The sequence below is a fragment of the Macaca mulatta genome, chromosome 16, assembly GCF_049350105.2.
Source record: "Macaca mulatta isolate MMU2019108-1 chromosome 16, T2T-MMU8v2.0, whole genome shotgun sequence".
NCBI lineage: Eukaryota > Metazoa > Chordata > Mammalia > Primates > Cercopithecidae > Macaca > Macaca mulatta.
This window is the reverse complement of record NC_133421.1, coordinates 62559347-62587243: the sequence shown is the minus strand read 5'-3', so window position 1 is coordinate 62587243 and position 27897 is coordinate 62559347. Positions and strand designations below refer to the sequence as shown.

General features: G+C 46.4%; 1 protein-coding gene across 3 annotated transcripts; it reads right to left on the bottom strand.

Moving 5' to 3' along the window:
• Nucleotides 1-173: 173 nt before the first annotated feature.
• Nucleotides 174-27897, bottom strand: MRPL45 (mitochondrial ribosomal protein L45). 3 transcript variants are annotated; one of them, XR_013406618.1, is made up of 8 exons: nucleotides 27821-27897; nucleotides 26439-26616; nucleotides 25581-25698; nucleotides 20401-20499; nucleotides 4330-4378; nucleotides 2029-2507; nucleotides 862-1697; nucleotides 174-643 (listed from the first exon to the last, which is right to left on the bottom strand). XR_013406618.1 is itself a non-coding variant. In XM_028836422.2 (8 exons), the coding sequence occupies exons 1-8, from the start codon at nucleotides 27884-27886 to the stop codon at nucleotides 557-559; spliced, it is 921 nt and encodes a 306-aa protein (XP_028692255.2). In that variant the 5' UTR covers nucleotides 27887-27897; the 3' UTR covers nucleotides 174-556. The 3 variants fall into 3 exon arrangements, 2 of the variants coding, with proteins under 2 accessions (XP_028692255.2, XP_077827484.1); XM_028836422.2 differs by having other exon boundaries at nucleotides 862-1035; nucleotides 2358-2507; XM_077971358.1 differs by lacking the exon at nucleotides 2029-2507 and having other exon boundaries at nucleotides 862-1035.

The following is a 27897-nucleotide window of genomic DNA, read 5'->3' as shown; positions in this document are numbered from 1 at the left end:
TCAGTAAATGAAAAAGGGCCTCTTAAATATCTTATAAACACTAATTATTCTTTCCCAGTCTAGATTTCCTTAAAGTCACATCACTCACAAGCAGGCTTATCTTCCACTTCTGCCATTTGAAGTCCGGTCTATGCCCAGCCTGAACCAGGGGAAATGTACAGAACTCACCAAAATTTTACCAATACTCTGACAGCGTTTTATTTCAAACTCTGATCCCTGCCCTGTGATTACAAAGAGGATGCTGCTGGTTCTCTCTCTCAGTCCCTGCTGTGGAAAAAACTGGTATCCAATGTTCTCTGAAACATACTGTCTTTCATCTAGACTCAGAAGCTAGACAAAAAATTTAAAAAAGAAAAGTGTACATGGCCATGTTATACCTGCCACCTGCTAGGGCCCAGCCATCAGCCATGGTTGCTGAGGATGAGACTACTGAAAAGACCTGAGCAGGATGGGAGAGAACAAAGGTAGTTCTTTCTATAGCATGATGGGAATGGGAGACTTCAAAGCTTCCAGCAGCCTCATCACCCAGGCTTCACCCCAGAAGTCATTTTTGTCATCAGGCTAGCTGAGGCTTCTGGGCCTCTCCTTGTGCCTCTTCATATTCTTCTTCTGGTTTCAGCTGAGGGCCAGGGATCATCACCGTCTGAAAGAGTAGGATGCCAAGTTACCCACCAACCAAGCCCATGGCTAACCCAGAAGAACTTCATCCCCTGCTCCCACCCATCCATCCACCCACCCACCAAGCCTTCCCTTTCCCGGTGGTGCATCACCCCCTCTTGCCACTAGGGGGAGCCCAACAGAGTGGCTTAGCAGACCCCAAGTACTGCCTCAGCTCTCTTTAAACCACGCAAGCCACCTTACCTTAAGGATGGGCTGCTTAGGGGGTGCCCATGGCGGAACGATCTTGCTATGCATTCTCCAGCTTCCATATGGGTTTGTCAACTGCTTTTCGAATACAACATACTCCAGGACATCCTTGGGTACATCTTCCTGTCCATACATCAACCGGCCAAACCGGTCATAGATGGCCAGAGTCTGCAAGGATAAAAGCAAATCTGGCCTCTTAGTTTTTTTGGTGTGTGAGTGTGAGTTGTTTGTTTTATTGTCACACAATCTTTTTTTTTTAAGATGGAGTCTCACTCTTTGCCTTGGCTGGAGTGCAGTGGTATGAGATTGTCTCACTGCAACCTCCGCCTCCTAGGTTCAAGTGATTCTCCTGCCTCAACCTCCTGAGTAGGTGAGAGTACAGGCACACACTATCATGCCTGGCCAATTTTTCTATTTTTAGTATACACGGGGTTTTGCCATGTTGGCCAGGCTGGTATTAAACTCCTGACCTTGTGATCTGCCCGCTGTGGCCTCCCAAAGTGCTAGGATTACAGGCGTGAGTTACTGTGCCCAGCCAGAAAAAAAATCTTTTTTTTTTTTTTTTTTTTTTTTTGAGATGGAGTCTCGCTCTGTCGCCCGGGCTGGAGTGTAGTGGCCAGATCTCGGCTCACTGCAAGCTCCACCTCCCGGGTTTACGCCATTCTCCTGCCTCAGCCTCCGGAGTAGCTGGGACCACAGGCGTCCGCCACCTCGCCCGGCTAGTTTTTTGTATTTTTTTTTTTTTTAGTAGAGATGGGGTTTCACCGTGTTAGCCAGGATGGTCTCGATCTCCTGACCTCGTGATCCGCCCGTCTCGGCCTCCCAAAGTGCTGGGATTACAGGCTTGAGCCACTATGCCCGGCCCAGAAAAAATCTTAATGGGTAGAAAAAAATTATCTCGGAATTCTGAATCTAGGACTATCTGATCAACTACTGACACTTTACTCTTACAAGTTCTTTGACAGGGGGCAGGGAAGAAGGAGTGGGGCACAATGGCTCATGCCTATAGTCCCAGCACTTTGGGAGGCTGAGGTGGGCAGATCACTTGAGCCCAGAAGTCTGAGACCAGCTTGGGCAAAATGACAAGACCGGTCTCTACAAAAAATACTAAAATTATCCAGGCGTGGTGGCATGCCCCTATAGTCCCCGTTACTTGGAGGCTGAGGTGGGAGGATTGCTTCAGACCAGGAGGTTGAGGCTGCAGTGAGCCATAATCACATCACTGCACTCCAGCCTGGGTGACAGAATGAGACCCTGTCTTGGAGAAAAAAAAAAAAAAACAGGAAGGGTGGGAGAGAATATCCTCACACATGTCTTAGTAGAGCCAACATGTAACAGTGGGAAGGCGACAGCAGCACAGCAAGGAAGACAGATCACAGTGTACCTTTTGTTACTGCTTACAGTCCTGGGCAGCCACACCCAGCACTCCAGAGGGAGGTGCCCAAGCTGTGTGAAGAAAAGCTGGGAGGAAGGCAGACTAGTGCCTCTACCTGCCGGGTGTGCATGCGTACGGTGACCTGGCCGTACACGTTGCCCTGGTTCATCATACTTGAACAGCGAACTTGAACAACATGGGAGGGCTCTAAAGATTCCACGAAGCTCCAGCGGACGGTCTTATATTTGATGTCCCAGGTCATGTCCTAAGGGCAGAGGAGAACAAGTTCAACTGGATTTTTCCCTCCCTTTAAGGAAGCTGGTGCTGCCACACTGCTCTTACTTCCTGCAAGACTACAGCCAACAGGCAGCACATTTCCCACCACATGCTCTCTTGTGCCTGTTTTCTCTCGCACCTTCCCAAGTTTTGATTAAGCTATTGGGCAAGTTCACCTGACAACTCTCTTTTTATCTAAATCACAACTTCAGACCCACCTTCCTCTTTGAGCACCCTTCTCCAAATAAATGAAAACCACATTCCAAACTGCCAGCTTGCCCAATACACCATCATCCCTCCCATACACTTTCATAATCTGGCAATTATTGCAGGTACTTGTGTTGACTGCATACATATATATTTTTCCCACTCACCTATTAACAATGAAAAGTGGGAATTTTACAGGACTTAAGGGCTAAACTGCTACGACTGGGGAAGACTTATAGAAACTGAAGTTCTATTGATAGAAACCCAAGGTTCTTTTTTTTTTTTTTGAGACGGGAGTCTCGCTCTGTTGCCCAAGCTGAAGCAGTGGCGTGATCTCGGCTCACTGCAAGCTCCACCTCCCAGCTTCACACCATTTTCTTGCCTCAGCCTCCCAAGTAGCTGGGACTACAGGCGCCCGCCACCATGCCCCGCTAATTTATTTGTATTTTCAGTAGAGACGGGGTTTCACCATGTTAGCCAGGATGGTCTTGATTTCCTGACCTTGTGATCCACCCGCCTCAGCCTCCCAAAGTGCTGGGATTACAGGCGTGAGCCACTGCACCCAGCCCCAAGTTCTTATTCTTGAATCCCTAACTGAACTACAAAGTTCTTATCCTTGGGGGTCCCTCCAAGTGCCTCACATTGCTGTTACCACTCAATATAAGCCTCACGAACTCTGGTTAAATCCTTCATGATAGTGCAGGTATATGGAGATGTGGCCTCGTATAGCCCATATCCAAGCCTCAGGATGCTCCTGCAGTGTCATGACTGCTGGTTGAGGGACCTCTTTTATTTGCCAGGGCCCTTACCAGAGTCCGTGTCAAGACATTATCATTCAGCTACAAGCAATGAAACTTCAGCCTGTACCTTAAACTTCCTACACTCTCAAAACTGATCCTTCTTAAGAGAAACCAGGCAGGGCATGGTGGGGCTCATGCCTGTAATCCCAGCACTTTGGGAGGCCAAGGTCAGTGGATCACCTGAGGTCGGGAGTTAGAGATCAGCCTGACCAACATGGAGAAACCCCATCTCTACTAAAAATACAAAATTAGGCCATATGCAGTAGCTCAGACCTGTAATCCCAGCACTTTGGGAGGCCGAGGCGGATGGATTGCGAGGTCAGAAGACTGAGACCATCCTGGCTAACACAGTGAAACCCCGTCTCTACTAAAAAGACAAAAAATTAGCTGGGTGTGGTGGCGGGTGCCTGCAGTCCCAGCTACTCAGGAGGCTGAGGCAGGAGAATGGCATGAACCCGGGAGGCGGAGCTTGCAGTGACCCAAGATCTCGCCACTCCACTCCAGCCTGGGCGACAGAGCAAGACTCTGTCTCAAAATAAATAAATAAATAAATAATTAGGCGGGCATGGTCCCGGGCACCTGTAATCCCAGCTACTTGGCAGGCTGAGGCAGAAGAATCACTTGAACCCGGGAGGTGGAGGTTGCGGTGAGCCAACATCGCACCATTGCACTCCAGCCTGGGCAACAAGAGCGAAAATCTGTCTCAAAAAAAAAAAAAACCAGAAAAGAAAAGAAAAACCAGAGACGATGTCTAGAATCTGTCCACTCAGTCACCCCAAAGTTCTAAGGAGGATGAGAACTTACTGGAAAACAGTGTTCAGTTACCAAGGTATGAAGTCGGTCATGGTCTGAGCTACAAAAGAAAACAATAAATATCATTGACTACTGCTCTTATAATACCCTGTATGAAGACTGAAAATGGCCCTGAAAATGAAAAACAATTCATTTTTACAAATGTTTTTGGCACATCTTGTATAAGCCAGGTATATAATATGCTAAATTCTAGGGGCACAAAAACAATAATGTGATTTACCAGAAAACCCTGAGATCTAGTAGCAGAATAAAATTATATTACAAAAAAAAAATTTTTTTTAATTATGTTTAAATCTAAGGAGCAGGAGGAAATTTCTCTAAAATTACCATATATCCTTAAGATGGGTACCCTCACTGGGACATAGGATCTGATTTTTGCTCTAAGCTGGTATGAGCAACAAAGTTCAACACAAGTAACAATCAATAGCTTGTTTTATCTCCTCTTGCCTCTGACCTAGCATCAGTACCATCTGGCTTGGCCTTATATCTTGTTTTTTTTTTTTTTTTTTTTTTGGAGTCAGAGTCTCACTCTGTTGCCAGGCTGGAGTGCAGTGGCGCGATCTCGGCTCGCTGCAACCTCCACCTCCCGGGTTCAAGCCATTCTCCTGCCTCAGCCTCCTGAGTAGCTGGGATTACAGGCGCATGCCATGACGCCCACCTAATTTTTGTACTTTTAGTAAAGATGGGGTTTCACCATGTTGTTGGCCTTGTATCTTACAATCTCATCTTTGAACCTAGTCAAAGATAATCATGTCTTTCCTGGTCCTATTATTTCTCCTTTATCTTGTTGCTGCCAGAGTGGCCAAGTTATGCTGACTCTATACAGTAATGGTTAGAAAAACAAAAAACAGCCGGGCGCAGTGGCTCACGCCTGTAATTTCAGCACTTTGGGAGGCCGAGACGGGCGGATCACGAGGTCAGGAGATCGAGACCATCCTGGCTAACAAGGTGAAACCCATCTCCACTAAAAATACAAAAAAAATTAGCTGAGTGTAGTGGCAGGTGCCTATAGTCCCAGCTACTTGGGAGGCTGAGGCAGGAGAACGGCATGAATCCGGGAGGCAGAGGTTGCGCTGAGCTGAGATTGTGCCACTGCACTCCAGCCTGGGCGACACAGCAAGACTCTGTCTCAAAAAAAAAAAAAACCAAAAACCAAAAAAAAAACAAAAAACCCCACAAAACAGACAACAAACCCTAGCTGCTGTAGGTACAAGATTTTAGGAGGGATCCTAACTGATGAGTATCAAATCTAAGGCCATAGATTAGCTTCTTTCAGATGCACACACGACTTTTCCCCAGTTTACTATGAGCAGTTTAACTCTTTGTCCCCTTTGAAAAATCTTGCTCTCTAAGCCCAGAGTGGGTAAAGGATTAGTTCTAACATGTCTATCTGCTTCCCTTTCATCTCCATTCCTACTAGGAAAGATTCCAAGTCATTTCCTCTACTGTAGGAACAGACTAGACTAGACTGAGCTGTGGTGACAAACTACCATGACTGGCACCTCTGAGTGAACTCTTCCTCCTCACTATCCTGGCATAGAAGTCTTTGGTGGAGGCCGGGCGCGGTGGCTCACGCCTGTAATCCCAGCACTTTGGGAGGCCGAGGCGGGCGGATCACAAGGTCAGGAGATCGAGACCACGGTGAAACCCCGTCTCTACTAAAAATACAAAAAATTAGCCGGGCGCGGTGGCGGGCGCCTGTAGTCCCAGCTACTCAGGAGGCTGAGGCAGGAGAATGGCGTAAACCCAGGAGGCGGAGCTTGCAGTGAGCCGAGATCGCGCCACTGCACTCCAGCCTGGGCGACAGAGCGAGACTCCGTCTCAAAAAAAAAAAAAAAAAAAAAAGAAGTCTTTGGTGGAAATAAATAAACTCAATTTTCCATGAGTTCACTTACTATTTTGCAATTGAATTTACTCTGAAAAGGTAGACATCTGCTTCTGCAACATAACAGACTGGGTTAATGTAAAACTACTCCTACTATAAACATTTTAAAATGTTGGATAAAATGGGCCAGATGCGGTGGCTCACCCCTGTAATCCTAGCACTTTGGGAGGCCAAGGCAGGCGTATCATGAGGTCAGGAGATCAAGACCATCCTGGCCAACATGGTGAAACCGTGTCTCTACTAAAAATACAAAAATTAGCCAGGTGGCCGGGCGTGGTGGCTCACGCCTGTAATCCCAGCACTTTGGGAGGCCGAGGAGGGCGGATCACAAGGTCAGGAGATCGAGACCACAGTGAAACCCCGTCTCTACTAAAAATACAAAAAATTAGCCGGGCGCGGTGGCGGGCGCCTGTAGTCCCAGCTACTCAGGAGGCTGAGGCAGGAGAATGGCGTGAACCCGGGAGGCGGAGCTTGCAGTGAGCCGAGATCGCGCCACTGCACTCCAGCCTGGACGACAGAGCAAGACTCCCTCTCAAAAAAAAAAAAAAAAATTAGCCAGGTGCAGTGGTACACGCCTGTAGTCTCAGCTACTCAGGAGGCTGAGGCAGGAGAATCTACTAAAAATACAAAAATTAGCCAGGTGCAGTGGTATACGCCTGTAGTCTCAGCTACTCAGGAGGCTGAGGCAGGAGAATGGCTTGAACCCAGGAGGTGGAGGTTGCAGTGAGCCAAGATCGCGCCACTGCACTCCAGCCTGGCAACAGAGTGAGACTCCATCTCAAAAAAAAGAAGGAGCCGGGCGCGGTGGCTCAAGCCTGTAATCCCAGCACTTTGGGAGGCTGAGATGGGCGGATCACAAGGTCAGGAGATCGAGACCATCCTGGCTAACACGGTGAAACCCCGTCTCTACTGAAAAATACAAAAAACTAGCCGGGCGAGGTGGCGGGCGCCTGTGGTCCCAGCTACTCCGGAGGCTGAGGCAGGAGAATGGCGTAAACCCGGGAGGCGGAGCTTGCAGTGAGCTGAGATCCGGCCACTGCACGACAGAGCCAGACTCAGTCTCAAAAAAAAAAAAAGAAAAAAAGGACATGTTGGATAAAATGTGAAATAGACAAATACACTTTTTTTGGTTGGGGGGCATTGCACCATGGCCCTCCAGCCTGGGCGACAGAATGAGACTCTGGGACTACAGGTGCGCGCCACCACACGCAGCTTATTTTTAGTAGAGTTGGGGTATCACTATGTTGGCCAGGTTGGTCTCGAACTCCTGGACTCAGGTGATCTGCCCGCCTCGGCCTCCCAAAGTACTGCAATTATAGGCATGAGCCACCATACCCGGCCAAAAAATAATTTGACAGAAACCACCGCTAAGGAAACCCAGACATTGTAATTATTAGTAAAGACACAAATCAATTGTCCTAAATATGCCCAATGAGCTAAAGGAAACCACAGACAAAGAAGTAATGAAATCAGAAAAACAATGTGTGAACACATTGAGAATATCACTAAAGAGACAGAAATTATACAAGGGAACCAAACAGAAATTATGGAGCTAAAAAGTACAATAAATTTTAAAATTCACTAGAGGAGTTCAACAGCAGATTTGAGCAGGCAAAAATCAGTGAACTTAAGGATAAGGTAATTAAAATTACATAGTCTAAAATGCAAAGAGAAAAAAGAATGAAGAAAAACGAACAAAACCTTGAGGAACCTATGGGACATCATCAAGTATACCAAATACACATCACAGGAGTCCCAGAAAAAGAAGAAATGGATTGAAAAAAAAATTTGAAGAAATAATGCAGCCAGACACAGTGGCTCACACCTGTAATCCCAGCATTTTGGGAGGCCAAGGCAGGTGGATCACCTGAGGTCAGGAGTTCAAGACCAGCCTGGCCAACAGGGTGAAACCCTATCTCTTTTTAGTAAAGTACAAAAATTAGCCGGGTGTGGTGGCAAGCACCTGTAATCCCAGCTACTTGGGAGACTGAGGCAGGAGAATCACTTGAACCTGGGAGGCAGAGGCTGCAATGAGCCAAGATCAGGCCACTGCACTCCAGCCTGGGCAACAAGAGTAAAGCTCCATCTCAAAAAATAAAATAAAATAAAAATAAAATGCAAAAAAGAAAGAAAGAAATAATGGCCGCAGACATCCCAAATCTGATGAAAGACATTAATATGTACCTCCAGGAAGCTAAAAAACCTCCAAGCAAGATAAATTGAAAGAAATCCATACCAAGAAACATTAAAACCAAAGTGTCAAAACCCAAAGACAAAAGAATGAATCTTGAAAGCAGCAACAGGCTGGGCATAGCAGCTCATGTCTATCATCCCAACACATTGGGAGGCAGAGGCAAGAGGATCACTTGAGGCCAGGAGTTCGAGACCAGCCTGGGCAACAAAGCAAGACCCCTGTCTCTACAAAAAATTAGGGAAAAAAAAAAAAATTAGCCAGGTGCTGTAGCACACACCTGTAGTCCCAGCTACTCAGGGGCTAAGGTGGGAAGATCGCTTGAGCCCAGCAGCTTGAGGCTGCAGTGGAGCTATCATTGCACCACTATGCTCACTCCAGCCTGGCTGATGAAGTGAGAACCTGACAGGAAAAGAAAGAAGGAAAGAAAGAAAGAAAGAAAGAGAGAGAGAGAGAGAGAGAAAGAAAGAAAGAAAGACAGGAAAGAAACAAAGGCTAAAGGGGATCCTTCAGGCTAAAATGAAAGGACACCAGAAAGTAACTCAAAACCACAAGAAAAAAACAAAAAACACTAGTAAAAGTAACTACATAGGTAAATATAAAAGCCTGCATTATTGTACTTTTGGTTTGTAATTCCTCATTTTTCATTCTATATGATTTAAAAGGCAAATGCATAAAACAATAATTATGAATTGATGTAATGGGCACCCAAGGTATAAAACTGTAATCTGTGATAATGAAGCAGGAGAGACATAATAAAGTGGGAGAGAGAGACATATAGGAGCAGAGTGTTTGTATATTATTGAAACTAAGTTGATATTATTCAAACTAGGTTGAACTAGCCACCACGCCTGACCGTGTTTCTCTATTTCTGCAAAAACCACTGTTGGGGACAGGCATGCTGGTTCATGCCTGTAATCCAAACACTTTGGGAGGTCAAGGCGGGCGGATCATTTCAGGTCAGGAGTTTGAGACCAGCCTGGCCACTTAATGGGAAAGGACAGTCTCCAATAAATGGTGCTAGAAAAATGAATATTCACATGCAAAAAAAAGCAAAAACATCACATATTTTTCATTACATACAAAAACTAACTCAAAATGGAGCAAAGACCTAAATGTGAGAACTAAAACTATAAAAATCTTAGAGAAAAAGAAAGGGGAAATACTTCATGACACTGGATTTGGCAATGATTTCTTCAATACGACACCAAAAGAAAAAACCCAATATGGTAACAAAAGAAAAAAACTTGATAAACTGGATTTCATCAAAATTACAAACTTTTTTGCATCAAAAGATACTATCAAGAGTGAAAAAATGGCCGGGCGCGGTGGCTCATGCCTGTAATCCCAGCACTTTGGGAGGCCGAGGCAGGTGGATCACCCAAGGTTGGGAGTTCAAGACCAGCCTGGCCAACATGCTGAAACCCTGTCTCTATTAAAAATACAAAAATTAGCCAGGTGTGGTGGCACATGCCTGTAATCCCAGCTACATGGGAGGCTGAGGCAGGAGAATTGCTTGAACCCAGGAGGCAGAGGTTGCAGTGAGCCGAGATCGCGCCACTGCACTCCAGCCTGGGCTTCAAGAGCAAAACTCCATCTCTAAAAAAATAATAAAAGTGAAAAGTCAAACCATAAAATGGGGGAAAATATTAGCAAAGCATTTATCTGATAAGGGATTAATATCCAAAATAAATAAATAACTCCTATAACTCAACAATAAAATAACAGTCTAATTTAAAAATAGACCTTTCTGGGCTGGGTGCAGCGGCTCACGCCTGTAATTCCAGCACTCTGGAAGGCTGAGGCGGGTGGATCATCTGAGGTCAGGATTTGAGACCAGCCTGGCCAACATGGTGAAACCCCGTATCTACTAAAAATACAAAAATTAGCTGGGCATGGTGGTGCATGCCTGTAATGCCAGCTACTCAGGAGGCTGAGGCAGGAGAATCGCTTGAACCCAGGAGGTGGAGGTTGCTATGAGCCAAGATCGTGCCACTGCAGTCCCGCCTGGGTGACAGAGAAAGATTTTATCTCAAAAAAAAAAAAAAAAAAAAAAGACCTGTCTTCAAAGAAGATGTACAAAAGGCCAATAGCACGTGAAAAGATGCTCAATGTCACTAGCTATTAGAGCAATACAAAGCAAAACCATAATGAGATACCACACTTCACACCCATGAGGATGCCTATTATAAAAAGAAAAAGGTTGGCCATGGTGGCTCACACCTGTAGTCCTAGCACTTTGGGAGGCTGAAGCAAGAGGACTGCTTGAGCCCAGGAGTTTGAGACCAGCTTGGGCAATACAGTGAGACCCCATTTCATATATATATATATATATATATATTTTTTTTTTTTTTTTTTTTTTTTGAGGCAGAGTCTCGCTCTGCTGCCCGGGCTGGAGTGCAGTGGCCGGATCTCAGCTCACTGCAAACTCCGCCTCCCGGGTTCATGCCATTCTCCTGCCTCAGCCTCCCGAGTAGCTGGGACTACAGGCGCCTGCCACCTCGCCCGGCTATTTTTTTGTATTTTTTAGTAGAGACGGGGTTTCACTGTGTTAGCCAGGATGGTCTCGATCTCCTGACCTCGTGATCCGCCCGTCTCGGCCTCCCAAAGTGCTGGGATTACAGGCTTGAGCCACCGCCCCCGGCCTTTTTTTTTTTTTTTTTTTTTTGAGACGGAGTCTTGCTCTGTCACCCAGGCTGGAGTGCAGTGGCCGGATCTCAGCTCACTGCAAGCTCCGCCTCCCGGGTTTACGCCATTCTCCTGCCTCAGCCTCCCGAGTAGCTGGGACTACAGGCGCCCGCCACCGCGCCCGGCTAGTTTTTTGTATTTTTAGTAGAGACGGGGTTTCACCGTGTTAGCCAGGATGGTCTCGATCTCCTGACCTCATGATCCGCCCGCCTCGGCCTCCTAAAAAGGAAAGTGGCCGGGCACAGTGGTTCATGCCTGTAATCCCAGGACTTTGGGAGGCCGAGGCGGGTGGATCATGAGGTCAGGAGATCGAGACCATCCTGGCTAACACGGTAAAACCCCGTCTCTACTAAAAATACAAAAAATTAACTAGGCGTGGTGGCGGGCGCCTGTAGTCCCAGCTACTCAGGAGGCTGAGGCAGGAGAATGGCGTGAACCCGAGAGGCGGAGGTTGAAGCGAGCCGAGATCTCGCCACTGCACTCCAACCTGGGTGAGAGAGCAAGACTCCATCTCAAAAAAAAAATAAAAAAAAAAAGAATAAAAAGGAAAGTAATAGGTATCAGTGAGGATGTAGAGAAATTGGAATCCTTGTGCATTGGTCGTAGGAATGTAAAACAGTGTAGCTGCTATGGAAAACCATATGGTGGTTCCTCAAAAAGTTAGGGTTTTTTTTGAGACAGAGTCTCATTTTGTCACTGAGGCTGGAGTCTAGTGACACAATCTTAGCTCACCACAGCCTCAAAAATCCCTGGGCTCAAGCAATCCTTCTGCCTTAGCACCTCAAATAGCTGGGACTACAGGCATGCGCCGCCACGCCTGGCTGATTTTTTTTTTTTTTTTTTTTTTTGCGACGGAGTCTCACTCTGTCACCCAGGCTGGAATGCAGTGGTGCAATCTCCGCCTCCCAGGTTCACGCCATTCTCCTGCCTCAGCCTCCCGTGTAGTTGGGACTACAGGTGCCCGCCACCGCGCCCGGCTAATTTTTGTATTTTTTTTTTTTAGTAGAGACGGGGTTTCACCGTGTTAGCCAGGATGGTCTTGATCTCCTGACCTTGTGATCCGCCCGTCTCAGCCTCCCAAAGTGCTGGGATTACAGGCATGAGCCACCACACCTGGCCCCTGGCTGATTTTTTAAATGTTTTTGTAGAGATGGGGGTCTCACTCTGTTGCCCAGAAACAATCCTCCCACTTTGGCCTCTGAAAGTGCTGGATTACAGGTATGAGCCACCTAGCCCCTCAAAAAGTTAAACATAGAGCTACCATGTGATCCAACAACTTCAGTTCTGAGTATATACCCAAATGAATTGAAAGCACGAACTCGAAGAGATACTTGTACACCAACAATCACAGGAGCATTACGCCACAATAAAAAGTGGAAACAACCTGAATGTCCATCACTAGATGAATGGATAAACAAAATGTGGGCCGGGCGCGGTGGCTCAAGCCTGTAATCCCAGCACTCTGGGAGGCCGAGACGGGCGGATCACGAAGTCAGGAGATCGAGACCATCCTGGCTAACACGGTGAAACCCCGTCTCTACTAAAAAATACAAAAAACTAGCCGGGTGAGGTGGTGGGCGCCTGTAGTCCCAGCTACTCGGGAGGCTGAGGCCGGAGAATGGCGGGAACCCGGGAGGCGGAGCTTGCAGTGAGCTGAGATCCGGCCACTGTACTCCAGCCTGGTCGACAGAGCGAGACTCCGTCTCAAAAAAAAAAAAACAAAAAACAAAATGTGGTGTATATACATACAATGAAATATTATTCAGCCTTAATAAGGAAACACATGTAGCCAGGCATGGTGGCCCACACCTGTAATCCCTGCACTTAGGGAGGCTGAGGTGGGTGGATCACCTGAGGTCAGGAGTTTGAGACCAGTCTGGCCAACATGGTGAACCCCATCTCTACTAAAAATACAAAAATTAGCTGGGTGTGGTGGCAGGCGTCTGTAATCCCAGCTACTTGGGAGGCTGAGGCTGGAGAATCGCTTGAACCCAGGAGGCAGAGGTTGCAGTGACCGGAGATAGAGCCACTGCACTCCAGCCTGGGTGACAAGAGCAAAACTCCATCTCAGAAAATAAATAAGTAAATAAATAATAATAAGGAGACACATACTACAATATATATGAACACTGAAGACATCATGCTAAGTGAACTAAGCCAATCACAAAAGGTCAAAAACTGTAAGATTCCACTTATGTGAGATACCTAGATGCCTTTGTCCATTCAGGATGCTATAACAAAAATACCATAAACCAGGTGGCTTATAAACAACATGTATTTCTCACAGTTCTAGAGGCTGGGAAGTCCAAGATCAAGATCAAGGCACTGGCAAGTCTGGTGTCTGGTGAGAGCCTGTTCCTCATAGATGGTGACTTCTTGCTGTGTCCTCAATGGGCAGAAGGGGTGCAGAAGCTCCCACGGGTCTTTTTTTTTTTTTTTTTTTTGAGACGGAGTCTCGCTCTGTTGCCAGGATGGAGTGCAGTGGTGCAATCTCAGCTCACTGCAAGCAACCTCCACTTCCTGGGTTCAAGCAATTCTCTTGCCTCAGCCTCCCGAGTAACTGGGACTATAGGTACATGCCACCACGCCCAGCTAATTTTTGTGTTTTTAGTAGAGACGGGGTTTCACCATGTTGGCCAGGATGGCCTCGATCTCTTGATCCACCTGCCTCGGCCTCCCAAAGTGCTGGGATTACAGGTGTGAACCACCACGCCCAGCCCCTCAGGTCTCTTTTATAAGGGCACTATTCCCATTCATGAGGGCTCCACTCTCATGACCTCATCACTTCCCAGAGGTCCCCCCACAGCCTATACCATCACCTTGGGAGTTAGAATTTCGACAAATGAATTTTCAGGAACACAAACATTCAGACCATAGCATCAGGATGGTTAAATTCATAGAGAAAGAAAGTAGACGGCTGAGTGTGGTGGCTCAAGTCTGTAATCCCAGCACTTTGGGAGGCTGAGGTAGGAGAATTACTCGAGGCCAGGAGTTTGAGACCAGCCTGGCTAACATGGTAAAACCCCATCTCTACTAAAAATACCAAATAAATAAATAAATAAATAAAGTAGAATGGAGGTTACCAGGTGATAAGGGAAGAGGGCAATGGGGAATTACTGCTTAGTGGGTACAAAATTTCTGTTTGGGATGAACACAATCTGGAAATGGATAGTGGTAAGAATTGTACAACACTGTGAATGTACTTAATGCCACTGAATTATATACTTCAAAATGATAAAATGGTAAATGTTATATTATGTGTATTTTACCACAAATGTGTAAAAGCTATTATTAATTGTATAATTTTTTTTTTTTTTTTTTTGAGACGGAATCTCGCTCTGTCGCCCAGGCTGGAGTGCAGTGGCGCAATCTTGGCTCACTGCAAGCTGTGCCTCCCGGGTTCACACCATTCTCCTGCCTCAGCCTCCTGAGTAGCTGGGACTACAGGTGCCCGCCACCGCACCTGGCTAATTTTTTGTATTTTTAGTAGAGACGGGGTTTCACCGTGTTAGCCAGGATGGTCTCGATCTCCTGACCTCGTGATCCGCCCGTCTCGGCCTCCCAAAGTGCTGGGATTACAGGCATGAGCCACTGCGCCTGGCCCCAATCTTATAATTTTTAAGATAAATGATTGTCTTTGATTTTTCTAAAATATCTATTTGTTAAAATAAAAAAATGCAGGAATACAAAATGACAAGAAAACTGTACCAACACTTTGGGAGGCCAAGGTGAGAGGACTGCTTGAGGCCAGAGTTCGAGACCAGCCTAGGCAACATAGCAAGACCCTGCAGAGATCGCACCACTACACTCCAGCCAGGGCAAGAGAGCAAGACTTCATCTCAAAAACAAAAACAAAAATGACAAGAACTAACTAAAACCCAAAAGAAACAAATAGGCCGGGCGCGGTGGCTCAAGCCTGTAATCCCAGCACTTTGGGAGGCCGAGACGGGCGGATCACTAGGTCAGGAGATCGAGACCATCCTGGCTAACAGGGTGAAACCCCGTCTCTACTAAGAAATACAAAAAGCTAGCCGGGCGACGTGGCGGGCGCCTGTAGTCCCAGCTACTCGGGAGGCTGAGGCAGGAGAATGGCGTAAACCCGGGAGGCGGAGCTTGCAGTGAGCTGAGATCCGGCCACTGCACTCCAGCCCGGGGACACAGCGAGACTCCGTCTCAAAAAAAAAAAAAAAAAAAAAAAAAAAAAGAAACAAATAAGACGGCCGGGCGCGGTGGCTCAAGCCTGTAATCCCAGCACTTTGGGAGGCCGAGACGGGCGGATCACGAGGTCAGGAGATCGAGACCATCCTGGCTAACACGGTGAAACCCCATCTTTACTAAAAAATACAAAAAACTAGCCGGGCAATGTGGCGGGTGCCTATAGTCCCAGCTACTTGGGAGGCTGAGGCAGGAGAATGGCGTAAACCCGGGAGGCGGAGTTTGCAGTGAGCTGAGATCCGGCCACTGCACTCCAGCCTGGGCGACAGAGCGAGACTCCGTCTCAAAAAAAAAAAAAAAAAAGAAACAAATAAGACAAGAGAAAATGGACCTATTGAAGACATAGATTTTGAAGTTATCAGACACAGATTTTAAAATAACTGTGATTAGTATGTTCGAGAAATTAGATGACAGAATAGAGAATTTTACCAGAGAAATGGACACACACACACACACACACACACACAAAAATCAATGAAAATTCTAAAAGTGAAAAACAGAAAATAATATAAAATTAAAAACTCGATAGGTAGGTTAACAGCAGATTAGCTACAATTTGAAAGAAGACAGGAAGATAGATCAGAGAATATCCAGACTAAAGCTGGAGGGGGAAAAAAAAGGTTGGAAAAATATAGAAAAGAGCTGAAGACACATTTGGCACATAGTGAAAGATCTAACATATGTGTATTCAGAACTACACAAGGAGACGAGAAAGTGGAGCAGAAGCAACATCTGAAGAGATGAGTTCTGACTGAGAATTTTCCAACACTGACAAAAAAAGCACCCAAAGATTTAAGAAGCAATATGAACCCAGAGCAGGATAAAAGACACACACATGGCCCGGTGTGGTGGCACATGCCTATAATCCCAGCATTTTGGGAGTCTGAGGGGAAGGATCGCTTGAAGCCAGGGATTCAAGACCAGCCTGGGCAACAAGGCCAGACCCTGTCTCTACAAAAAAACTAAAAAATAAATAAATAAAATAAATAAAAATTTAAGAAGACATAGATAAATCATAGTAAATTGCTGAATACTAAAGAGAGAGAAAAAAATCGTTTTTGCTTTTTTTTTTTTTGAGATGGAGTTTTGCTCTGTCGCTGAGGCTGGAGTGCAGTGGCACGATCTCAGCTCACTGCAACCTCGGACTCCCAGATTCAAGTGATTCTCCTGCCTCAGCCCCTCCAGAGTAGCTAAGATTACAGGCATGCACCACCACATCTGACTAATTATTGGATTTTTTTTTTTTTTTTTTTTGAGACGGAGTCTTGCTCTGTCACCCAGGCTGGAGTGCAGTGGCCAGATCTCAGCTCACTGCAAGCTCCGCCTCCCGGGTTCACGCCATTCTCCTGCCTCAGCCTCCCGAGTAGCTAGGACTACAGGCGTCCGCCACCACGCCCAGCTAGTTTTTTGTATTTTTTAGTAGAGACGGGGTTTCACCGTGTTAGCCAGGATGGTCTCAATCTCCTGACCTCGTGATCCGCCCGTCTCGGCCTCCCAAAGTGCTGGGATTACAGGCTTGAGCCACCGCGCCCGGCCCCCTTTTTTTTTTTTTTTTTTTTTTTTTGAGATGGAGTCTTGCTCTGTCACCCAGGCTGGAGTGCAGTGGCCAGATCTCAGCTCACTGCAAGCTCCGCCTCCCGGGTTCACGCCATTCTCCTGCCTCAGCCTCCCGAGTAGCTAGGACTACAGGCGTCCGCCACCACGCCCAGCTAGTTTTTTGTATTTTTTAGTAGAGACGGGGTTTCACCGTGTTAGCCAGGATGGTCTCAATCTCCTGACCTCGTGATCCGCCCGTCTCGGCCTCCCAAAGTGCTGGGATTACAGGCTTGAGCCACCGCGCCCGGCCCCCTTTTTTTTTTTTTTTTTTTTTTTTGAGATGGAGTCTTGCTCTGTCACCCAGGCTGGAGTGCAATGGCGCAATCTCGGCTCACTACAACCTCCGCCGCCCGGGTTCAAGCAATTCTCCTGCGTCATCCTCCCATGTAGCTGAGATTACACGCATGCGCCACCACATCTGGCAAATTTTATTATTATTATTATTAGTAGAGACGGGGTTTTGCCATATTGGCCAGGCTGGTTTCGAACTCCCAACCTTGTGATCTGCCAGCCTCGGCCTCCCAAAGCACTGGGATTACAGGCGAGAGCCACCATGCCCAGCCCGAGAGAAAATCTTCAAAGCACACAAAGTCAGCTGGGCACGGTGGCTCACACCTGTAATCCCAGCATTTTGGGAGGCCAAGGTGGGCGGATCACAAAGTCAGGAGTTCGAGACCAGCCTGGCCAATATGGTGAAACCCTGTCTCTACCAAAAATACAAAAATTAGCTGGGCGTGGTAGCGGGCACCTGTAGTTCCAGCTACTCTAGAGGCTGAGGCAGAAGAATCATTTCAAACCGGAAGGCGGAGGTTGCAGTGAGTAAAAATTGTGCTACTGCACTCCAGCCTGGGCGACAGAGCAAGACTCTGTCTCGAAAGAAAAAGATAAATAAAAGTGCACAAAGTAAAAATAAACTTTAACAAAATTAAAAAAAAAAAAAGTTAATTTCTCAATAGAAACAACAGTAACGCTGAGGAGGGCGGATCACCTGAGGTCAGGAGTTCGAGATCAGCCTGGCCAACATGACAAAACCCCGTCTCTACTAAAACTACAAAAATTGGCCAGGCACGGTGGCTCACGCCTGTAATCCCAGCACTTTGGGAGGCCAAGACAGGCAGATCACGAGGTCAGGAGATCGAGACCATCCTGGCTTACACGATGAAACCCCATCTCTACTAAAAATACAAAAAATTAGCCAGGCATGGTGGCGGGTGCCTATAATCCCAGCTACTCGGGAGACTGAGGCAGGAGAATGGTGTGAACCTGGGAGGCAGAGCTTGCAGTGAGCCGAGATCAGGCGACTGCACTCCAGCCTGGGCGACACAGCGAGACTCCGTCTCAAAAAAAAAAAAAAATTAGGCCGAGCGCAGTGGCTCATGCCTGTAATCCCAGCACTTTGGGAGGCCAAGGTGGGTGGATTACTTGAGGTCAGGAGTTCAAGACCAGCCTGGCCAACATGGTGAAACCCATCTCTATTAAAAATGCAGAAAATAGTCAGGTGTGGTGGTATGTGCCTGTAATCCCAGTTACTTGGGAGGGTAAGCAGAATTGCTTGAATCCAGGAGGTAGAGGTTGCAGTGAGCCAAGATCACGTCACTGCACTCCAGCCTGAGCAACAGAACAACAGTCTATCTCAAAAAACAACAACAACAATGTTTTGAGAAATAAAACAAGGCTGGGCATAGTGGCTCACATCTGTAATCACAACACTTTGGGAGGCTGAGGCAGGCAGATAACCTGAGGTCAGGAGTTTCAGACCACCTGGCCAACATGGTAAAACCCCATCTGTACTAAAAATACAAAAATTAGCTGGGTGTGGTGGCATGCACCTGAAATCCCAGTTACTTGGGAGGCTAAGGCAGGAGAATCGCTTGAACCCAGGAGGCAGAGGCTGCAGTGAGCCAAGATTGCACCACTACACTCCAGCCTGGGTGACAGAGCCAGACTCCATCTCAAAAAGGGAAAAAAAAAAAAAAAAAAAATGACCAGCCTCCGTAGTCCGGGCAACGTGGTGAAATCCCATCTCTACAAAAAATATGAAAACTGGCAGGGTGTGGTGGTACACCCCTAGAGTTCCAGCTACTCAGGGAGCTAAGGTGGGAGGATCGCTTGAGCCCCGGAGCCGAGGCTGCAATAAGCGTGATTGCACCACTGCACTCCAGCTTGAGCAACAGAATGAGACAGTCTCAAAACAAGAAACAAAAACAAGAACAGCCTGGGCAACATCGTGAGATCCCATCTCTATTCAAAATAAATAAATTTTTTAAAAGAAATAAAAGTAAAATTAAATAATTAATGGATTTTAGACTACAGGTTTTGGGTCCCACCTGAAGCCCAGCCACAGCAGCCACAGATCAAAGAATGCCAGCAACAGTCCATGGCTAGTACTTAAGATATTCCAGCCTCCTAATATTGATTCTTCATATTCCTAGCAGCCCTAATTTGAATGAATCAAGAAAAAGCTGGGTGGCCAGGCATGGTGGATCATGCCTATAATCTTATCACTGTGGGAGGCCAAGGGAGGAGGATTGCTTGAGCCCAGGAATTTGAGACTCGTCTAGGTAACACAGCAAAACCTTGTCTCTACAAAAAAAAATTTATTTTAATTAGCCGGGTGTGGTGGCAGACACCGGTGGTCCCAGCTCTACTTTGGGAACTAAGTAGAGTCCCTGAGAGAACCACTTGAGTCCAGGAGGTCAAGGCTGCAGTGAGCTATGATCATGTCACTGCATTCCAGACTGCACAACAGTGAGACTCCATCTCAATTTAAAAAAAAAAAAAAAAAATGGTGGGGGGGCTGGGCGTAGTGGCTGACGCCTGTAATCCTAACACTTTGGGAGACCGAGGCGGGCAGATTGCCTGAGGTCAGGAGTTCGGGACCAGTCTGGCCAACATGGTGAAATCCCGTTTCTACTAAAATACAAAAAAATCAGCTGGACATGGTGGCATGTGCCTCCAATCCCAGCTACTTGGGAGGCTGAGGCAGGGGAATTGCTTGAACCAGGGAGGTGGAGGTTGAGCCTAAATTGTGCCATTGCACTCCAGCCTGGGTGAGACAGCAAGAATCCATCTCAAAACAAAAAATTAAAAAATAAAAGTGGAGGGAGAGCTGGAAATTTTCACAAGAAATATATTCAAAATAACCAAGGAAAGGGAAATGAAGATACATAAGACAAACACACAAAAAAGATCAGGATGAATTCAGGGATCAGATGGGGTGAAAAAGGCAGCTATTCTAGCACAAGGTCCCAACACATGCAGGTGGAACTGAGACAGACCAAATGGTAGAAATTCCCAGAAGCAGAGAGGGGAGTGAAAGACAGCTTCAGTCACTAATTACTTCCAATATAGGAAGTTCTCTCACTCTAGATATCTTACCTGAAGGCAGAAAACAAATTTGTGCAAAACAAAAACAAACAAAAAACTGTGCCTAAAATAATAACTAACTGCTGACAACAGAATGGGTAAAGATAGGAAGTTCACTTACTTGTTGAGACAAAGGTGAGCTTCAATAAAGATATCCTTAGCTTTTTCAGGGAAGTCCTTTATTTTAAAATTGGCATCATAGTCTTTTATCCTCCGGATTCTGTAAAATTAAGGCTGAGTATTACTTCTAAAGGTCTTCTCACAATTCCATAATTCACAGCTTACACTGAGCTCCATTCATGTCCATCTACTTACTCAATAATTGATTTTTTTTTTTTTTTGAGACGGAGTCTCGCTTTGTCACCCAGGCTGGAGTGCAGTGGCTCACGCCTGTAATCTCAGCACAATGGGAGGCCGAAGCAGGTAGATCACTTGAGGTTAGGAGTTTGAGACCAGCCTAATCAACATGGTGAAACACCATCTCTACTAAAAAAATAAAAATATGCTGGGCGTGATGGTGCATACCTGTAATCCCAGCTACTCGGGAGGCTGAGGCACACGAATCACTTCAACCCGGGAGGCAGAGGTTGCAGTGAGCAGAGATCGCACCACTGCATTCCAGCCTGGGTCACAGAGAGAGACTGCATCTCAAAAAGAAAAAAAAAAAAAAAGTAGCTGGGCATGGTGGTGCTGTCTGTAATCCCAGCTACTCAGGAGGCTGAGGCAGGAGAATCACTTGAACTTAGGCAGAGGTTGTAGTGATTGTGCCACTGCACTCTGGACTGGGCAACAGAGCGAGACTCCATCTCAAAAAAAAAAAGAGTCAGAATAACACTGGGCTTCTTTTTTATGAGATGGAGTCTCACTCTGTCACCCTGACTGGAGTGCGGTGGCACGATCTCGGCTCACTGCAAGCTCTGCCTCCCGGGTTCATGCCATTCTCCTGCCTTAGTCTCCTCAGTAGCTGGGACTACAGGCACCCACCATCATGCCCAGCTAATTTTCTTTTTAGTGGAGACAGGGTTTTATCGTATTAGCCAGGATGGTCTCGATCTCCTGACCTCGTGATCCACCCACCTTGGCCTCCCAAAGTGCTGGGATTACAGGCGTGAGCCACCATGCCTGGCCTTATTTTTTTTTGAGATGGAGTGTCCGTCACACAGGCTAGAGTGCAGTGGCGCAATCTCGGCTCACTGCAACCTCCGCCTCCTGGGTTCAAGTGATTCTCCTGCCTCAGACTCCCGAGTAGCTCAGACGACAGGCACACACTACCCCGCCTGGCTAATTTTTGTATTTTTAGTAGACACGAGGTTTCACCATGCTGGCCAGGCTGGTCTCAAACTCCTGACCTCATGATCTGCCTGCCTCAGCCTCCCAAAGTGCTGGGATTACAGGCCTGAGCCACCGCACCCGGCAACACTGGGCTTCCTAACACCAACATTAGGAGTTTCAAAGACAGGCCGGGTGCAGTGGCTGACGCCTGTAATCCCAGCACTTTGAGAAGCCGAGGCAGGCAGATCATGAGGTCAGGAGATCGAGACCATCCTGGCCAACATGGTGAAACTCCATCTCCACTAAAAATACAAAAAATTAGCCAGGCATGATGACATGTGCCTATAGTTCCAGCTCGGGAGACTGAGGCAGAAGAATCACTTGAACCCGGGAGGCAGAGGTTGCAGTGAGCTGAGATCCTGCCACCGCACTCCAGCCTGGGTGACAGAGCAAGACTCCGTCTCAAAAAAAAAAAAAAAAAAAAAAAAGAAGTTACGGCCAGGTGGCTCATGCCTGCTGTAATCCCAGCACTTTGGGAGGCTGAGGTGGGCTGATCATAAGGTCAGGAGTTCGAGACCAGCCTGGCCAATGTGGTGAAACTCTGTCTACTAAAAACACAAAATTAGCCGGGCATGGTGATGGGCACCTGTAGTCTCAGCTACTCAGGAGGCTGAGGCAGAAGAATCGCTTGAATCCGAGGTAGAGGTTGCACTGGGTGACAGAGCAAGACTCCGTCTCAAAAAAAATAAAAATAAGTTACAAAGACAACAGAGCAGCGCTTTTATTATTAATTAATTCATTCATTCATTCACTGAGACGGGGTCTCACTCTGTCGCCCAGGCTAGAGTACAGTGATGCCATCAGGGCTCACTGCAGCCTTGACCTCTGGGGCTCAAGCAATCCTCCCACTTCAGCCTCCCAAGTAACTGGAACTACAAGTGTGCACTACCATGCTTGGCTAATTTTCACTTTTTTTTTTAGTTTTTGTAGAGACAAGGTCTCACCGTGTTGCCCAGCTGGTATTCAACTCCTGCTCAAGTGATCCTCCTGCCTCAGCCTCCCAAAGTATTGAGATTACAGGCATGACCCACCACGCCCAGACTTTGAGCAGTACTTTTAATTGAGGAAAAAATTATTTCTATCGCAGAAGTCAATACCTGGGCAAATTATATATGAAGTGCGAGAATAAAAGAAAGACTTCTTTTTAGACTTGCAAGATCTCATTTATCCACCATGCAGCCTTTCTCAGGAAGCTGCTAGAAAATGTGCTCCATCAAAGTAATGAAATAAATTATGAAAACATAAAGACATAGGACCCAAGCAACAGGGACTACAACATAAGAGGGAGGCAAGAGGAATATTAGATCCTAAGATGTACAGTTGGCCTTAAGAGCAACTAGTCCAGATTGAAATAGGTAAGAAGACTCTAGGAAGGATTTCTTGAAAAAGATGAAATTAATAAAATATTTAATGTTGCAGGGCGCAGTGGCTCACACCTGTAATCCCAGTACTTTGGGAGGCTGAGGCATGTAGATAACGAGGTCAGGAGTTTGAGACCAGCCTGGCCGATATGGTGAAATCCCGTCTATACTAAAAATACAAAAAAATTAGCCAGGCATGGTGGCGAATGCCTGTAGTCCCACCTACTGGGGAGGCTAAGGTAGAAGAATTGCTTGAACCTAGGAGGCAGGGGTTGCAGTGAGCCAAGATCACGCCACTGCACCCCAGCCTGGGCGACAGAGTGAAACTCCTTCTCCAAAAAAAAAATTTAATGTTTTGAATGCACAGAGAGGAAATTACATAACCCATAGTTCCATAAGCAAATGAGCAAATTAAGACACTTCACTTCAGAAAAAAAAAAATATTATGCAGGAAAGAAAAAATATTCATAATGTACTCTATAATTCAGCCGTCAACAGCATTTTCCAAGTTATAACAATGTAAATAGAGAATTTGATTAAATTAAAGTGTTAATTTAAGTATGTTAAAGGAATTTATCCCAGGAATGTGAAGTTGGTTTAATATTTGAAAATCAATTAATAAGACCAGGCATGGTACCTCATGCCTGTAATGCCAGAACTTTGGGAGGTCAGGGAGGGTGGATCACCTGAAGTCAAGAGTCCAGGCTGGCTAACATGGTGAAACCCTGTCTCTACTAAAAATGCAAAAAATTAGTGGGGTATGGTGGTGCGCACCTGTAGTCTCAGCTACTCGGGAGGCTGAGACAGGAGAGTCACTTGAACTTGGGAGGCGGAGGCTGCAGTGGCCACTATGGAGTCACTACACTCCAGCCTGGGCAAAAGAACAAGACTCCATTTCAAAAAAAAAAAAAAAAAGAGGCCGGGCGCGGTGGCTCAAGCCTGTAATCCCAGCACTTTGGGAGGCCGAGACGGGCGGATCATGAGGTCAGGAGATCGAGACCATCCTGGGTAACACAGTGAAACCCCGTCTCTACTAAAAATACAAAAACTTAGCCGGGCGAGGTGGCAGGCGCCTATAGTCCCAGCTACTCGGGAGGCTGAGGCAGGAGAATGGCGTGAACCCGGGAGGCGGAGCTTGCAGTGAGCTGAGATCCGGCCACTGCACTCCAGCCTGGGTGACAAAGCGAGACTCCGTCTCAAAAAAAAAAAAAAAAAAAAAAAAAAAGAAAAGAAAATCAATTAATATGTCATATCAACAAAATAAAGAACAAATATCACATGATCATCTCAATAGACACAAAAAAGCATTTGACAAAATCTGACACCCCTTTATACTCTTTTAACCTCAAAGCCTTGCTTGTACTGTTCTGTTTCCCTAGAATGCTGTTCCTCACCACACTTCTCCATCTGGCTAACTCTAAAAAAATCCCAACTTTTTTTTTTTTTTTTTTTGAGATCATAAGGTGGATCATAAGGTCAGGAGTTCGAGACCAGCCTGGCCAATATGGTGAAACCCTATCTCTACTAAAAATACAAAATTAGCCGGGCATGGTGGCACATGCCTGAAATCCCAGCTACTCAGGAGGCTGAGGCAGGAGAATTGCTTGAACCCAGGAGGCGGAGGTTGCGGTGAGCCAAGATTGCGCCATTGCACTCCAGTCTGGGCAACAAGAGCAAAACTCCATCTCAAAAACAAACAAACAAACAAAATCAAATATATGATTAAAAAAGGATTCAACACACTCCAAAGTCAACTCCCTAACTGATGTTACCAATAAACGCGGGGATGCTAAGAATCAGAAGGCCCGCTGGGCGCAGTGGCTAATGCCTGCAATCCCAGTACTTTGGGAGGCCGAGGCGGGCGGATCACGAGGTCAGGAGATCGAGACCATCCTGGCTAACACAGTGAAACCCCGTCTCTACTAAAAAAAAAAAAAAAAAAAAAAAAAAAAAAATTAGCCGGGCGTGGTGGCAGGCACCTGTAGTCCCAGCTACTCGGGAGGCTAAGGCAGGAGAATGGTGTGAACCTGGGAGACGGAGCTTGCAGTAAGCTGAGATCGTGCCACTGCACTCCAGCCTGGGCGACAGAGCAAGACTCCGTCTCAAAAAAAAAAAAAAAAAAGATCAGAAGGCCCATATTGGCCGGGCGCAGTGGCTCAAGCCTGTAATCCCAGCACTTTGGGAGGCCGAGGCGGGTGGATCACGAGGTCAGGAGATCGAGACCATCCCTGGCTAACATGGTGAAACCCCGTCTCTACTAAAAATACAAAAAACTAGCCGGGCGTGGTGGCGGGCGCCTGTAGTCCCAGCTACTCGGAGGCTGAGGCAGGAGAATGGCGTGAACCCGGGAGGCGGAGCTTGCAGTGAGCCGAGATCGCGCCACTGCACCCCAGCCTGGGCGACACTCCGTCTCAAAAAAAAAAAAAAAAAAAAAGAAGGCCCATATTATTCTGCATTAAATACAGACTCTACTACAAAGAAAAAAATACCATCATGTTATTAAGAGAGTGATACCCAATCCAATTAACCCAAAAAGATCTCTTTGGGATAAAGTAGCAACAATAAATTGTTACTCTAATACCAAGTCCCAACTGTGTCAGACACCTACGACATTTGCGATGCCACAGTCTTCTTCATTCGTTCAGTTCTCTGTATCAGTCCCTCCTTTAAAAGAGATGATATGCGTGCATCACCCTCAGGAGGAATATAGGCATCAAATATACCAGCTGTAATAAGGGAACAAAAAAATTAAGAAAGCGTTGAAAGATTGAGAAAAACTCATAAAATTGAAGTAATGTACAATTGGGAAGGATTGTGGATATGAAGTAGACTAATGAAACAGACTTCCATGTAGACAGAACTATGTTACACTAGAAAAAAAACAGAACAAGGCTGGGCGCGGTGGCTCATGCCTGTAATCCCAGCACTTTGGGAGGCTGAGGTGGGCAGATCACAAGGTCAGGAGTTCAAGACCAGCCTGGCCAAGATGGTGAAACCCCTTCTCTACTAAAAATACAAAAACTAGCCAGGTACGGTGGCAGGTGCCTATAATCCCAGCTACTTGAAAGGCTGCGGTAGGAGAATCACCTGAACCTGGGGGGCAGAGGTTGCAGTGAGCTGAGATTGTGCCACTGGGTGACAGAATAAGACTCTGTCTCAAAAAAACAAAAACAAAAACAAAAACAAAAAACAAAACAAAAAAAGCCAGAAAGATTTAAGTCTTCTCTCAGAGCCTCAGCTTCTACTTCCACAAAATGGGGAAATTTCACTCTTGCCTTCTACAGACAGTGTGAAAGTAAGTTCAAAGAACAACTTCATGATATACAGTGTATTTAAGGCTAATCATTATTGAAGTTGAACTGACTTCATGCTTAATTAAATATCATCAATCATAGTCTAAGTCATCCCAAGTTCCAGAAGATCTCTGACAGAAGGATCCCAGGTCAGGGTCCCAGAAATACCTCACCTGTACAGGCCAGATGTATGGGATGGTCCAATTTTTCTGGAGGAATAACCAATCCTGCTTTCCGGGCATGTTCCATAAACTCTTTTTCTGTTTTAAATTTAGGTTGATAAACAGGAGGTGTGAAACGTTTTTTAGTTCTTACTGGAACTATAGCTGAGGACTGAGTCACCAGAACTGGCTGGAAGGTAAAGGAAAAGTTAGGAACCTAGAAAAAACATCTACTATCTTTTACAAACTCTAAGCAAAGCACTATAGAAAGGGCATATCCAAAGAATGCTTCAGGAACAATTATAAAACAATGAAAAATTGCATTAGGACCTTAATACTTATGGGTGTCTCTAAATAGAAGACAGTCGGCAACCTTTATTAACATCACATTTACTAAAGGCTTTCCTTTAGAACTTTCCACAGTACAGGACTATGCTAACTCTACGGATACTGAGTTGATTAAACCAAGTTTCAAAGAACTGATGGTGATAGGGAAACACCAACCCAATACTGAAATGAGCAGAATACTATTCTTTATTACTTTATTTTTATTTTTTGAGACAGATCGCTAGCCTGGAGTGCAGTTGCACGATCACGGCTCACTGCAGCCTTGGCCTCCTGGGCTCTAGCTATCCTCCCACCGCAGCCTCCCAAGTAGCTGGGACTACAGGAGTGCGCCATCGCACTCGACTAATTTAAACATTTTTGTAAAGACGGGTTCTTACTATGTTGCCCAGGCTCATTTCGAACTCCCGGGCTCAAGCCATCCTTCTGCCTCGGACTTCCAAGTGCTGGGATTACAAGTGTGAACCACCGCGCCTGGCCCTGAATGCTATTCTTAAACCATAAGCAAAGTCCTCTTGTAGGCATCTGCTCCATATTTACTCGAGATATTTTGCTCATTCTATCGGGAGTCTCACTGGTAAACTTTATTCTGTCGTTTTAGCACCCAACTGACCAATAAACCCTTGAAAGACCAGGGAGCCTTTTCTCTCTGATCATGAGGTTTGCTCAGACAGGGGCAGTGACAATATGGGACGCCCTCATTTTTGGCTAGTCTTCAACGTAGTTCATTTATAAGAATCGAAGATTACGAAGTCCACCTTCCAACCCATTACTTGTCTCCCCTTTAACATCTCCTCGCCAGACAGACCCAAATCAGTCCGGAAAAACTTAATCCCCGTTAATTCACTCGCTCTCACGGCCTTGTCTAGGCTCTGCCCATTCGACCGCTGAGCTCAGTAGCTGGGTCCTGTCCACCTCAGCCTCTTCCACGGCCTAGGTATGACTCGTATTGTCCCAGCTCACCAAGGACAATTGCACAGAGAGTATTTCCCTCGACTCTGTCCTCCTCTTCTAGCCCCTAGGGTCCTATCGACCCCGTCCCTACCCACCTGCCGAGACCACCAGCCCAAAACCCTCGATAAACGAGACAACCCTTGAGGTATGGGGGCTGCCATCTTGTTCCCGC